The sequence below is a fragment of the Aegilops tauschii genome, chromosome 7 (assembly GCF_002575655.3).
Source record: "Aegilops tauschii subsp. strangulata cultivar AL8/78 chromosome 7, Aet v6.0, whole genome shotgun sequence".
NCBI classification, from domain to species: Eukaryota; Viridiplantae; Streptophyta; class Magnoliopsida; order Poales; family Poaceae; genus Aegilops; species Aegilops tauschii.
In genome coordinates, this window is record NC_053041.3 from 403,895,563 (window position 1) to 403,910,468 (window position 14,906).

The 14,906-nt window shown below is 45.0% G+C and overlaps 1 protein-coding gene across 2 annotated transcripts; it reads left to right on the forward strand.

Moving 5' to 3' along the window:
- Positions 1–5,575: 5,575 nt before the first annotated feature.
- Positions 5,576–9,100, forward strand: LOC109734985 (beta-1,6-galactosyltransferase GALT31A). Of its 2 annotated transcripts, XM_020294171.4 has the most exons (11): positions 5,576–5,819; positions 5,980–6,019; positions 6,102–6,160; positions 6,236–6,441; positions 6,518–6,581; positions 6,673–6,751; positions 6,828–6,948; positions 7,030–7,117; positions 7,504–7,629; positions 7,722–7,831; positions 8,640–9,100. In XM_020294171.4, the coding sequence occupies exons 1-11, from the start codon at positions 5,710–5,712 to the stop codon at positions 8,792–8,794; spliced, it is 1,158 nt and encodes a 385-aa protein (XP_020149760.1). In that variant the 5' UTR covers positions 5,576–5,709; the 3' UTR covers positions 8,795–9,100. The 2 variants fall into 2 exon arrangements, with proteins under 2 accessions (XP_020149760.1, XP_073359610.1); XM_073503509.1 differs by having other exon boundaries at positions 6,828–7,117.
- The last annotated feature ends 5,806 nt before the right edge of the window (positions 9,101–14,906 follow it).

Here is a 14,906-nt window from a genome sequence, read left to right on the forward strand (position 1 = left end):
GCTAACGGAATGGGTCAAGTCAATCACATCATTCTCCTAATGATGTGATCCGGTTAATCAAATGACAACTCATGTCTATGGTCAGGAAACTCAACCATCTTTGATCAACGAGCTAGTCAAGTAGAGGCATAATAGTGACACTATGTTTGTCTATGTATTCACACATGTATTATTTTTCCGGTTAATACCATAATAAACATTTATCATGATATGAGGAAATAAATAATAACTTTATTATTGCCTCTAGGGCATATTTCCTTCAAGGCAAGCCTCGTGCCCCGCGCAAGACCGCCGCCGTGACCAAGCCGAAGAAGGCGCTGATGCCCGAACAACGGGCAAGGGAGTCGGCCAAGAGGAAGGGCCGGAGGCACGCCACGGACGCGAGGGATGAGGCTACGGGGCGTTCACGCCGGCCGTTGTCTATGATCCCGATCAGGCGGCCTTCATGCGTGATCAGGTCGGCATCGACCTGGATGACTTCCCCCTCGACCACGAGTTCCCGGACGACTACGAGCTAGAGGAAGAGGACGAGTGCGACATCGAAGTGGAGCCTTTGTTCGAGGACGAGCTCGCCAACCAAGCTGCCGGTCCTAAGCCGAAGCGCAAGAGCAAGCGCACGAAGGCGTACACAGCTGCCGAGGACAAGCTTCTTTGCGAGTGTTGGCGAGACATTGGACAAGACCCCAAGAGGGGCGCCGAGCAAAAGCATTAAACCTTTTGGACTCGTGTCCACCGAGAGTTTCATGAGCGCAAGAAGTTTCCACCTTACCAATTTGTGAGCACGCACGGGTGGGTCTGCATTTCCAAGCAGTGGAGGGTGATCCAACAAGAGTGCAACAAGTTTTGCGCCACCCTTGAGAGCGTCAAGGCCCGCCCCGTGAGCGGCATCGGCATGCAAGACATGGTATGATAGCAAGCAAGCCGCCCTCTTTTGTGTCATCAAGATCATCCTTTGCGTGTTCATTTGCATATCACTTGCCCATGTTCTTGCATGGAAACATTTTATAGGCATTTCAAGCTTTGGAGGCATTCAAGGTTCAACACAATGGCAAGTGCTTCAACCTCTCCCATTGTTATCGGGTCATCAAGGACGAGGAGAAGTTCAAGGCGCAATATGCCGCACTCAAGGCACGTGGGGGGAAGAAAGCCGTGGAGGATGTTGGGGAGGGCGAGCCGGCACGGCCGCGGGGGAAGACCAACTCCAAGAAGGAGGACAAGCGAGATGCGGCCACCGACGCCTTGATCGCAAGTGTGGACGGCATGATGAATAAGAAGGACTCAAGGGAGGAGGAGCGCCGGCGTTTCAAGGCAGAGCAAATGGATGCTTTCATGGAGATCCAAAGGAGGAGGCTTGATCTGGACGCCGAGAAGCAAGCCAAGATGTTCAAGCTCGAGGCGGAGAAGCAAGCCAAGATGCTAGAGATCGAGGCCGCCAACGCCAAGACCAAGGCGAAAGAAGTGGCTATCGCGAGCATGATGACCGGGGTGGAGATCATGAAGGTGGATCTCAACACTGTGTCGCCAAGGAAGAGGCCGTGGTTCGAGAAGATGCAGGCCGACATGCTCAAGTTCGACGACGAGTGATCTATGGCGGCGAGGGCCATCTTTTTGTATGCCGGCAGGTGTGCCGGCATGACCACGGGAGCCGCGATGGCGTGGTCGAACTCAAGTCCCACCCTTTTTTGTGTGCTGGCATGAGTGCCGGCCGGCTGGCGAGTGCGCCAGCATGAACTGTGGTGATATTTTCTGAAGCCGGCATTGTATGCCGACGCTGGCATGGTGCCGGCATGAGACATGGCCGCTGGCATGATCGGCCGCGGGCCTTTTTTATTTAAAAGTTGAATGCAGACATGAAATGGGTCGGCACGCTGGGCGCACTGCCGACCCAAATGCAAAACTGGGCGGACGCCGGGCGGGCGGCTGACCCAAACAGACAAAAAACGGACAAATGCGCTGTCCGTTTGGGTCGGCCTGTTGGAGTTGCTCTAACTATTTCATGAATCGCGAGGCAGCGGATGAACAGGGTTTGGTAAGTGTGTGCCCCGCACCTGTGTGAGCTTCCGCCCTTTGCCACGGTGCCTACCGCCTTCTGCTGATGCCCTTGTGATGTGGCATTGTCCAGGGGCAACATGTGACACTCAAAATCTGTTCGTTGGTGGCATGCCATTGTGATTCATCCCATTATGAAGATGAACCAAACATGTTTCTGTTTTAGGCCCCGCTTGGATTGTCGGTTAGCTCCTAAATACCCCCATAACTGAAACAGACCTTCAGCCGCTGTGTTTATTTCAGACGGAAATCATGCTACGACTGGTAATATACACCTGTAAACTAAATCCGGGTGTATAAATTTACACCGGTTCAAGCGGGGATACCCTATTCCCTTAACATTATCAGCGTGACTTATACCAATTACATTTGCATCTACAGTGCGGAACCAAACACCGCCATAGCAGTACCGCATCTGAGAACGTAGGGGGAGGGACAGATATTTAAATGTGCACTTTACGTGTGACACGGGATTCAAGATACTGGCCGAACCACTTTTCTGTAACAGACTATGCTAAAAAAATTGACATCGGTTGTATCCCAGTGTCAGTTTGCAGTTTCGATCATACGGTCATCCATCAGGGCGGGTCTCACCTGATAACCGTGAGACCTGGTCTCATATAAATTTTTTCTCACTCCATGCCGCTGTCACTCACTCACTTTCTACCCAAGCACACTAATTACCTCGCAAAAAAGCTTAGCACATCGGTTAACAAGGGGGTCATCAAGTACGCTCCGCTGCAAACCGCAGCTGCGCCACAAACACCAACCGATGACGGTGGGCCCGGCAAAACAAATTCCTCTCCCCCCCACTGCCGAAAAGGGAGCCTTTACTGTAGAGTCCAAAGGACGTGCGCCCGGCGGTGGCCCGCGTGGATTCGTGCCACGGCATTTTGCGGGGGGCGAGCGGCTGCCCCACGAACCTTCCGCCGTGGACCTCGTGCACCGTGCCGGCGCCGGCACACCTGGTGTTCTTGCCCTCGGGGCCGGGGGACGCTAGTCGTCGTCGCCTCGTCGGTGCGGCCTTGGAGCGCCGGTCCAGCGAGGCGCTTTCACCCGCCGCGGCAGAGGACATGACCGTTTCGAGCTACGCGTACAGAATGGACGCAGGTTTGCTGCAGCGATGATTAATGCTGCTGTCCCTCGTATGGACCCGGTGCATAGATAGAGTGATGGAAATCTATTTTTTTAGGGTCTATGGAAATCTTTTTGCTCGAAGGGAAAACAATGGCACTACTGTTTTTTTTGCGGGGGTACTGCATTTTTTCTTAAAAAATTTAGCATGAAAAAGTACGCCTTGGTATTTTCTTCTTCTTTAGATTAGAAGAGTACGTCTTGGTACTTGGGTACTGGACTACTTTCAAGTTAAAGAAAAAAAAAGTACTAGCGGTACTTGACTATTGTGGCTTATGGGGATTCGGTTTCATAGTTTTCTTGCTTATGGGTTTTCTCTTACTTTGCTTGTAAGCTTCAGCATTTTTGGACAGACGAGTAGAGAGTGTTGAGCACAAGGAACTTTTTTACAAAATGTATATTACAGTAGCAAACAGAATACTAGATCTTGTAAATCATAGCAATTTTTACCAATTTGTTTCATTGTACCGTAGAGAAAACATAGGACTCATGATTTAGACTTTGAGCACTGGTATATGTGAAAGTATATGGCATGAGCACGTAAGAATAAAACCATTGTATCAATCTTGCAAAAGTAAAAATGCCATGTGCTATTTTGCTATTTTTGTAAGCGCGTTATAAGTGGAATCCTATTCAACAACATGCAGTGGAAACTATGAAAAAATGACCGTGACAGAGCAGTTCTGTATATGTCTCTCTTTCTAAGTGTGATTAGTGATGGTGTACGTGCAAATCCCATTTTACTAACATACTTTTTCTTTTTGACAAAAATGAACTAACATACTCGAAAGATGAAGCAAGGACATTTTCTTAACATCCACATGTATAAAATTGTTTATGAAATTTTACATGTTTCCTACCTTTTTACATTACTGATGTCAAAGAAAACTACATAAAAAAGTATTGTGCATTTTTAAATAAATACTATATCAAATAATAATTTAATCATATTACAAAGACAATAACGCTTTGAGCCGACAGATATCAACCATCACAAAAAAAAGTTGAATTAAGGAATACATTTTGAAATTTGTCTATATAAACCATGTACATGTCAAGATGAATGACATGATGTTTGCATTGAAGAAATGACACACAGAAACATCAATAACATGTGACAAAATGAAATTAGGGCATAGTCAAGAGATAATACAATATGGTTAAAATACTATATAAGTAGTACGTAAGGATTCATTGTGCACGACCATTTGATTAAAAAAATATGCTACTCGTATTTGAGTAAAAAATTAGGACAAGTCAAATCAAGAGTAGTTCAACTTAGCTCGTGCCGAGAACTGAGTGTATCTCAGATGGTTAGGTTTCTTGTGGTGGAACCAATGCACCAGGGTTGGAAGTTCTAAACTTGGCATTGGTGGTCGTATTTTTCTGGATCTATTTCAGGCCTTTCAACGATGTGCTTCGAGTAGAAGGAGATGTTCTCGTCGACTATGAAGGCGCCTACGGCGACTTCGTCAATCTTAAGATGATGTGTCGGCTGAGTCTCTCGGGGTGCTAATAGGGGTAGGGTATACGTGCGTGCGTTAATATGTGGTGAGTGTGTGTATATATAAGCGGTTGCATCTGTAGTTGTTAAAAGAAAACTTAGCTCGTGCCATTCATATTGGTAGAGATATGATATAAACGTTTTTTGAGTTGTTTCAATAAGTATAGAAAACGCGAACCCGAAAGTGCCTTTCTGCTCCCGAGCTCATTTGAGCTCGGTGAACAGTAAAATAAAATAAAAATCGAAAAAATTCAAAAAATTCCAATTTTTTTTAGAGAAACATGGACAAAAGTTCTAAGTGCCTGCAAAAATTCATCATGAAATCACACTCCTGTAAGGCGTGGCAAAAAAAAAATTCAGTGCTTCAAAGTGCTTTTGAAAGTAGCTTTTTCAGAGTACTGTTTTTGTTTTTTTTGCCATGCCTTCTAGGAATGTTTTTTCATGACGAATTTTTGCAAGCACTTAGAACTTTTGTCAATGTTTCTCCTAAATTTTTTTGGATTTTTTTATTTAGTTTTGATTTTACTGTTCACCCGAGCTCATTTGAGCTCGGATGCAGAAACTCCGGGTCCACGCTAACCAACCTATGGTTGGATGGTTAGAGGAACTGTAGTATCCCTAGCCGATTTCTGGTGATGCGCATTCAGTGGGAGAAGACGTTCTCGTCGACGACGAGGTGCCTACGGTGACTTCGTAAATTTCAAGATGATACCCCGGCTATAAAAGATTTCATTGTCTTTAAATAAATATTCGACCTTTACAAAATCGACATTTACCCCCTATAAATAAAAAACTTATAAATCCACAGATAGCAACTACACTTTCCGCAAGCTCGAGGAGCCAGAAATCACGGAGGAGCATGTGAGCCGAGTCCACGGAGCACTGAGCGCCACTGCATTGCTGGTGAGCAGAGCAGACCAAGGCAAAAGCTCGCTCTCTCTCTCTCCCTCTCCCTCTCACACGGCTTTCCCTCTCTCTCCTCCCGTTCGAACTAGGAATCCGAGGTGAGCACGGGCAAAGCGATGGCCGCGGCCAGGCCGCACCACAGGGCGCCGCCGGGGCGCGTGCCCACGAGGTGCGTCGCCGCGCTCTGCGCCGCCTGCTTCCTCCTCGGCGTCTGCGTCGTCAACCGGTTCGCATTCAGCCCCCCCACCCACCCAATCCGCCGTTTCTCCCGGATTTCTCGCTCTCTGCTCCTTACCCGCCCCTAATCTCTTCCTCTCGCCGCAAGCCTGTTCCAATGCTCGTCGATTTCGTGGGCGGAGGTGGTGATGTTTGCTCTACTTTTGCAGCTACTGGGCGGTTCCCGAGCCACCCGATTGCCCAAGCAAGGTAATGCGCCGCTCCGATTCGCTCCCCTCTCTTCCGTTGATGTTTATCTGGCTGCGCATTGCCGACTGGCTCGGTTTTGCAGGCGAACTCTGGGCGTTCGAGGGCCGTGCTGAGCCAAGCACAAACCCGCGAAGTCATCATGTAATGCCTGAACCTTGAGCGGCCATGAATCTTCCCTGCTGGTTTGGATTTGCTTATTCTGCTTCTGTCTGGCAGCGCGTTGGACAGAACGATATCGGACATCGAGATGCGCCTGGCCGCCGCCAGAGCCGCGCAGATGAGGAACCAAGGCGTGTCGCCGAGTGATTCAGCCGCTGACCAGGGAAACATGCGACCTAGATTGCTTTTCGTCATGGGTATCATGACCACATTCGATAATCGGAGGCGCAGAGACTCTATCAGGAAGACGTGGATGCCACAAGGTAGAGCCTGTAAGACATGGTACTTCCAATTGTTTATGTTTCATTCGTACCAGTTTTCACAGTGCTCTGTCTCTAGGTGAGCGTTTGCGAATGCTGGAGAAGGACAAGGGCATTGTCACGCGTTTTGTTATTGGACGAAGGTATGGTATGGCTGAGTTTAAAAATCTGGGAAAGTGATAGTCAATGTTCCTGCTTGACACGCTACTGAGTTTTGGTGCTTACATCTTGCAGTGCAAATCCTGGTCCTGACAGTGAAGTGGAGCGTGCCATGGATGCAGAAGAGAAAGAATACAATGATATTCTTAGACTTGTATGCCGAGTCGACTACTTTCAACTACTTTAGCTTTTACTTTACCAATGACTATCAATATTGACACCCTTTGCAGAATCACGTTGAAGGCCAGGATGGGCTTCCTTTGAAGATTCAGATGTTTCTTTCAAGTGCTCTGTCCACGTGGGATGCTGATTTCTATGTCAAAGTTGACGATGATGTTCATGTCAACATTGGTATGCCAACACAGAACCCTTTGTTGCTGGTAAATGTTTCACTGGTATTCTCATGCACTGAGGTTTTCTCTCTTAACACAGGTATTACCAGATCGATTTTGGCACGACATAGGTCAAAACCTCGGGTGTACATCGGCTGCATGAAATCCGGACCTGTGATCGCTAACAAGTAAGACTCAAGAAGCCCATATTGCCTACAATTGATTAAAATACTAAACACATGGAGAAATGTGTCAGGCGAGAGCTTCCATTTTTTTTGAATGATAATGCAAACTTGTGATATGAACTGTCGAGTGGTGTGGGGAAAGAAGTATCATCCGTCCGATAGTGGAAGTTAGTCATGTTATGTGCTAGCAAGGCAATTGTTTCATTTTTCAGATTATTCATTCCTATTCCGATCGGATAATGAAGATAATGAGTTTTGCATTCTCTTATTTACAAATTACAAGGACAGGTCTTACTAGAGATGCTCCCAAATAGATGGTTTCATTTTACTGTCATTTCTTCTAAAACATGGAGTAATATAATGTGGTAATGCCTGCTTAATGTTCACAGTGAATCTAAATATTACGAACCAGATCATTGGAAGTTTGGGACTGCGGGTAACAACTACTTTAGGCACGCAACACGGCAGCTGTATGCTATAACAAGGGACTTGGCGACCTACATATCAGCAAACAAGTGAGTCCTAAATTTCTGATGTGGATATGCAATGCCTGATAAAGTGGATTACATTACTGCTTCAATTCATATCTGTTTGACATCATTTTCAGGCATATCTTGCACAAATATACAAATGAAGATGTATCATTTGGTTCTTGGTTGATTGGGTTGGATGTTGAGCATGTTGATGAGAGAAGCCTTTGTTGTGGTATTCCTCCAGGTTGGCATCTCGCTTCTTTATTGTTGATTTTCCATTTTGCTTCAGCATACTGTCCTATTTTATCTAGATAATTATTGCATGCTCATTACGACATCGCTTAACCTGGAAGTTATATGCTTTACAGTACTATAAGTAGTTGAGCCAATCATTTTGAATTTTGTACTGAGAAAAAGATGATACAATTGTCTTACCAACTACAGTGTTTGTCTTACCAACTACAGTGTTTGTTAGCACATAGATTCAAGACTTGCCTTTACCACCTTTCTGTCCCCCTGCTCCCCAGAAGTTGCTCTTTACACCAAACATGTCGGCACATCACATGAATATTTCATTCATCTGAATGTTACCATCACTTAGTGGTTACTACTTGATTACTTTTAACCTGAATGACCGCAGAATAAGACAGACACGAGTGCCTGTTGCTTGCAAATCTAGTGGGTGTTGACCTATCTTCTCTCTCAGTTACTCTTTTGTCGCTTGCACTTCAGTAGGCATGGACACAACACATGGCTCTATCTTTGTACAATGTGGTGAGTGACCATAAGTACAGTATTTTGTTTTTAGACCATCAGTACGTCGTTCTTATATCTCTAACTCTGGGGATATATTTACTTCACCAATCATCATTGCCAGCCCTGGTATGTGTTGTGATAATGTGATGCAAAGTCTACCTGGCATTTGCTACCATCCAACATCAGTCAACCTGGCATTTGCTGCAATTGCAAAGCACTTCTGCTTGCTGTTCAGATTGTGGAAACATAAGGCAAGTGACGCACATTTTTATGTGTCATCTTCTCTGATCGTGCAGACTGCGAATGGAAGGCGCAGGCTGGGAACCCATGTGGGGCATCCTTCGACTGGAACTGCTCCGGCGTCTGCAATCCAGCAGAGAGAATGGAGGAGGTGCACCGGCGATGCTGGGAACATCGCGAGGCTGCTCTGCCACAAGCGCAGGAGTCTTGACAATCAAGGGGTGGTGGCATCCTTGTGCTGCTCCATGTAAACTCATGTAAATTATTCGGTAGACGAAGACGCAGCAGCTGTCGTGCCGTTGTCTGGGTTCTTGGAGCTACACATTTTTGCCTTCCGACGCCGTGCATTTGCATGAATTGGAGGGGAAATTTGAACAGAGCTACGGCATAGTGAAGGTTTTGCATCGTGTATGTAAGATATCCGATATGTGAAAATGAATGCAGGAAAGCTCTGCAAATTGTGTCGTCATGATTAAATGGTCACAATATCCTTGAAACGGAACACCTTTTTCCTGAATTCTCAATGTGGCTGTTTTTTCCTTTGCTATTTTGCAGGGCGCATTTTGGAAATGTAAAATATTTATAGTTTGATTAAGGTAATTGCAAAGTCGTACTGTACATCAATTTGCAAAATGCAACCATATTGTCCAGGAAGAGTACATGGCTTGGCAAAGGACACATGTGACATGGCTTGTACAAGAGCGGATCTGGCTCTGTTGCACGTAATTTTTTTTTACGGGAATACTTCCAATCTATTTATCTTCAATCATGGCAGTATAACGAAAACCAGAAATAAAAATTACATCCAGATCCGTAGACCACCTAACGACGACTACAAGCACTAAAGCGAGCCGAAGGCGCGCCGCCGCCATCGCCCCTCCATCGCCGGAGTCGGGCACAACTTGTTGTAGTAGACAGTCGGGAAGTCGTCGTGCTAAGGCCCCATAGGACCAACACCCCAGAACAGCAACCGCCGCCGATGAAAAATAATGTAGATTGGAAGGATCCAAACCGAAGACACACGAACGTAGACGAACAACGACAAGATTCGAGCAAATCCACCAAAGATAGATCTGCCGGAGACACACCTCCACAAGCCCACCAACGATGCTAGACGCACCTCTGGAACAGGGGCTAGGCGGCGAGACCTTTATTCCATCTTCGAGGAGCTGCCGCCGTCTCGCCTTCCTGAACAGAACACAAACCCTAGCAAGATTAAAAAAACGAGTAAAAACGGAGCCCTCCCACCGGCCCTTGACAGGATCAACCGCGCGTCCATGGCCCTAGGGCCATCGGAGATGAGGCGGACCTGCGCCGGCGCCGGCAGAAGGCACGAATCCTAACTTTCTTTTTTGGAGGAGGAGGAGGCGGCTGCTTGTTGGTCACCTAATAGGTTCATGATGCGGGTCTGGCTTGGACACATTTTTTTGCCAATAGGTTCCTGAATTCTGCGAAGATAGAGTATGAAAAGAGTCACCATATTGGCAATCACCATATGGGATATGGAGGCAGCGGCAGTGGTGCGAAAACACATAGTCGTCATAATGTGTCCTCCATATTTATCCTGCATGTAGGACCCATCTGCCATTGAGTCATCCATTCTTTCTAGCATATTTATAACAATTTAGATCAAACAATGAGCATAATTCAACAAATATTATTATAAACCATTTATCCAAATACAAAAGATAATCTAAATGCAACAAATTATCCGATCAAATAATTTGTTAAAGAGAACAATGAATGAAATTTAAAGCAATTTAAGCATCCCTTCTTCCAGCTAGCCATGAATGATGGTCAATGAGATCCTCCTTCAACAATGATAAGAGGCCCGGTCTTCAATCTTCCGGTACGCCTCAAGAAATGCTTGAATGCGGTTTGGGTTCCTCTGAGGCCCAACTGGTTGCCATTATGTTCATAGTCAATGGGGCCTAGCATATCCTTCTCATCCTCTATGATCATGTTGTGTAAGATAACACAACATGGCATGGTATTTACCAAGATAACCTTGTTTCAGAAACGAGCAGGCCCCGGGTAATTGCAAACCTTGATTGCAACACTCCAAATGCCCTCTTGATGTCTTTCCTCTGAGTTGCTCTCAGGCTTAGAAATTGTTTTCACAAACGCAAACCAAGATGGATAGATGCCATCAGCTAGGTAGTAGCCTTGATCATACTAATGGTCATTCATCATGAAGTTGCAAGGTGGAGAAGTACCAGCAGCTAGCCTTTTGAAACTGATGAGATCTTTGCAAGACATTGATGTCATTGTAAGATCTAGTCAACCCAAAGTAGTAATGGCAGGTCCACAGATCTTCGAAGGCAACAAGTTCCAAAGTTATTGTTGGATCCTTCCCAAATCCTGCCACTTCCAGTGCATACAGTCAACACTCTGTAGCATCCCATGCCAGCTTTTTGCTTCATGCATCTCTAGAAGTATGGTTGTGTCGACATCGAGTGCTCGTAGAAATTGCTCTCCATAAATCTTCATTACAATTTTTGGTGACCCGACACAAAGTAGTATTGCATCAGTCATTTTGTGGCCTCTGATTTTGTCCCGACAAAATATCGCACGACCAATCTGCGATCCCGCATGCTTCCTATTCTTTCCGGTGGATACTATACACTCAACGACCATCAACATGACTATGTCTTCTTCCGCGTCCAACATTTCTCTCTCGGAATCAGAGCTTAAATTCAAGGACGAGTCATCAAAGAACATAAGCTCCGCCATCGGATCCATCTACACATGGGCCGCTAAACTAAGTCTATGAGAAAAGGTCGGGGAAGTTTACCTACGGGCGACGGCGGAATGGGTGACAATGGGAAGAAGGCCCGATGGCGAAGGTCCGGGAACGCGGCTCGGGCGGAGGCGACTGTGGCCATATCGCCCTGGCCAACCTCCAAATATGGCGTCTCGTGGGCTCGCTTTGCAGCGTCTTCCATAATTTATGGCTATGGGGGCGTATAGCGACTCTGGTAGAGTGACATTTAGGCCCAAAATCGCAAATTATTATGGTGATCGGGGCGGATATGGTGACTTTGATATAGTTGCTAAGTGGGAGGGATATGTAGCGAGGTTTTCGCCCAAATATTTATATGTCTTGATAATTTATGGTGCACTTCAAATCAACCCAAATTGATCAAATCACATATTTTTGACAACTGTCATCCTAATTAAATGATCACAATGTCTCCAAACGGTATAACTTTTTTCGGGATTCCCGACATAGTTGATGCTATTTTCATGGAAAATGTTATACATTTATAGTTTGATATTTTGCTCTTGGCTTTCTATGGTACTAAAAAAATGTTTTATCTATATTGCAAAACAAATTTTACACATTTTATCTTGCATACTAAAAAACAGGAGCGGGACCAACTCAATCATAGAGCCTGTTTGGGCAACATACAAGGCTCCTGACCAGCAACCGTTTTCCAATGGAAAAGCTTGATTAGTTATTCATGCCTCCATTATTTCAAGGAAGAAACCATGGGTACGGCTTGGACACTTGTGCATGGTATCTGGGCGGTGGCTACGCCATTGCCAAAAACAATGTCACAAACTCGCGATCATTTGTTTTTTTAATATATTTCAGGAGTGAGGATTGGACTACATCGACAGGGATTTGGAAAAGAAACTACAATGCTCAAGAAACCAACCAATGATCAGATAGTTAAGAGGGTGGTGGTACCTCCAACTCATGAGGGATCAAACTGAAGGAAATATGCCCTACAGGCAATAATAAATTTGTTATTTATATTTCCTTATATCATGATAAATGTTTATTATTCATGCTAGAATTGTATTAACCGGAAACTAGATACATGTGTGAATACATAGACAAATAGAGTGTCCCTATCATGCCTCTACTTGACTAGCTCGTTAATCAAAGATGGTTAAGTTTCCTAACCATAGACATGTGTTGTCATTTGATGAACGGGATCACATCATTAGAGAATGATGTGATGGACAAGACCCATCCGTTAGCTTAGCATAATGATCGTTAAGTTTTATTGCTATTGCTTTCTTCATGACTTATACATATTCCTCTGACTATGAGATTATTCAACTCCCGAATACTGGAGGAACACCTTGTGTGCTATCAAACGTCACAACATAACTGGGTGATTATAAAGATGCTCTACATGTGTCTCCGAAGGTGTTTGTTGGGTTGTCATAGATCGAGATTAGGATTTGTCACTCCAAGTATCGGAGAGGTATCTCTGGGCCCTCTCGGTAATGCACATCACTATAAGCCTTGCAAGCAATGCGACTAATGAGTTAGTTGCGGGATGATGCATTACGGAATGAGTAAAGAGACTTGCTGGTAACGAGATTGAACTAGGTATGATGATACAAACGATCGAATCTCGGGCAAGTAACATACCGATGACAAAAGGAATAACGTATGTTGTTATGTGCTACCTCTTGAGTATGCGTTGGTTTTCCTTTGAAGAGGAAAGGGTGATGCAGCAAAGTAGCGTAAGTATTTCCCTCAGTTTTTGAGAACCAAGGTATCAATCCAGTAGGAGACAACGCTCAAGTCACCTAGTACCCGCACAAACAATCAAGAACCTTGGAACCAATGCGATAAAGGGGTTGTCAATCCCTTCACGGCCACTCGCAAAAGTGAGATCTAATAAAGATAGTAAAGTAAATATTTTTGGTATTTTTGTTGTATAGATTGGAAAGTAAAGATTGCAAAATAAAAAGAACGGCAACCGAAATTGGCAAGTTGATGGGAAACAAATATGATGTAAAATAGACCCGAGGGCCATAGGTTTCACTAGTGGCTTCTCTCAAGATAGCATGTATTACAGTGGTGAACAAATTACTGCCGAGCAATTGATAGAAAAGCGCATAGTTATGAGAATATCTAGGCAATGATCATGAATATAGGCATCACGTTCGTGTAAAGTAGATCGAAACGATTCTGCATCTACTACTATTACTTCACACATCGACCGCTATCCAGCATGCATCTAGAGTATTAAGTTCATAAGAACAGAGTAACGCATTAAGCAAGATGACATGATGTAGAGGGATAAACTCAAGCAATATGATATAAACCCCATCTTTTTATCCTCGATGGCAACAATACAATACGTGCCTTGCTGCCCCTACTGTCACTGGGAAAGGACACCGCAAGATTGAACCCAAAGCTAAGCACTTCTCCCATTGCAAGAAAGATCAATCTAGTAGGCCAAACTAAACAGATAATTCGAAGAGACTTGCAAAGATATCAAATCATGCATATAAGAATTCAGAGAAGAACCAAATAATATTCATAGATAATCTTGTTCATAAACCCACAATTCATCGGATCTCGGCAAACACACCGCAAAAGGTATTACATCGAATAGATCTCCAAGAACATCGAGGAGAACTTTGTAAAGAGAGAGAAGAAGCCATCTAGCTAATAACTATGGACCCGAAGGTCTGTGGTAAACTACTCACGCTTCATCGGAGAGGCTATGGTGTTGATGTAGAAGCCCTCCGTGATCGATTCCCCCTTCGGCAGATCGCCGGAAAAAGCCCCAAGATGGGATCTCATGGGTACAGAAGGTTGCGGCGGTGGAAAAGTGGTTTCGTGGCTCCCCCTGATGTCTTTAGGGTATAAGAGTATATATAGGCGGAAGAAGTACATCGGTGGAGCCACGAGGGGCCCACGAGGGTGGGGTGCGCGCCTACCCCCCCTGGGCGTGCCCTCCTGCCTCGTGGCCGCCTCGTTGCGTCTCCGACTTCATCTCCAAGTCTTCTGGTTTGCTTTTGGTCCAAGAGAGATCATCGCGAAGGTTTCATTCCGTTTGGATTCCGTTTGATATTCCTTTTCTGCGAAACACTAAAATAGGCAAAAAAAAACAGAAACTGGCACTGGGCCTCCGGTTAATAGGTTAGTCCCAAAAATAATAATAATAAGCATATTAAAGCCCATTAAACATCCAAAACAGATAATATAATAGCATGGAACAATCACAAATTATAGATACGTTGGAGACGTATCATTATGCGGTTTGACCGATAAAGATCTTCGTAGAATATGTAGGAGCCAATATGAGCATCTAGGTTCCGCTATTGGTTATTGACCAGAGATGTGTCTCGGTCATGTCTACATAGTTCTCGAACCCGTAGGGTCTGCACGCTTAACGTTCGATGACGATTTGTATTATGAGTTATGTGATTTGATGACCGAAGTTTGTTCAGAGTTCAGGATGAGATCACATACATGACGAGGAGTCTCAAAATGGTCGAGAGGTAAAGATTCATATAGTGAAAGGTTACATTCGGACACCAGATGAGTTCTGGGAGGTACCGGATAA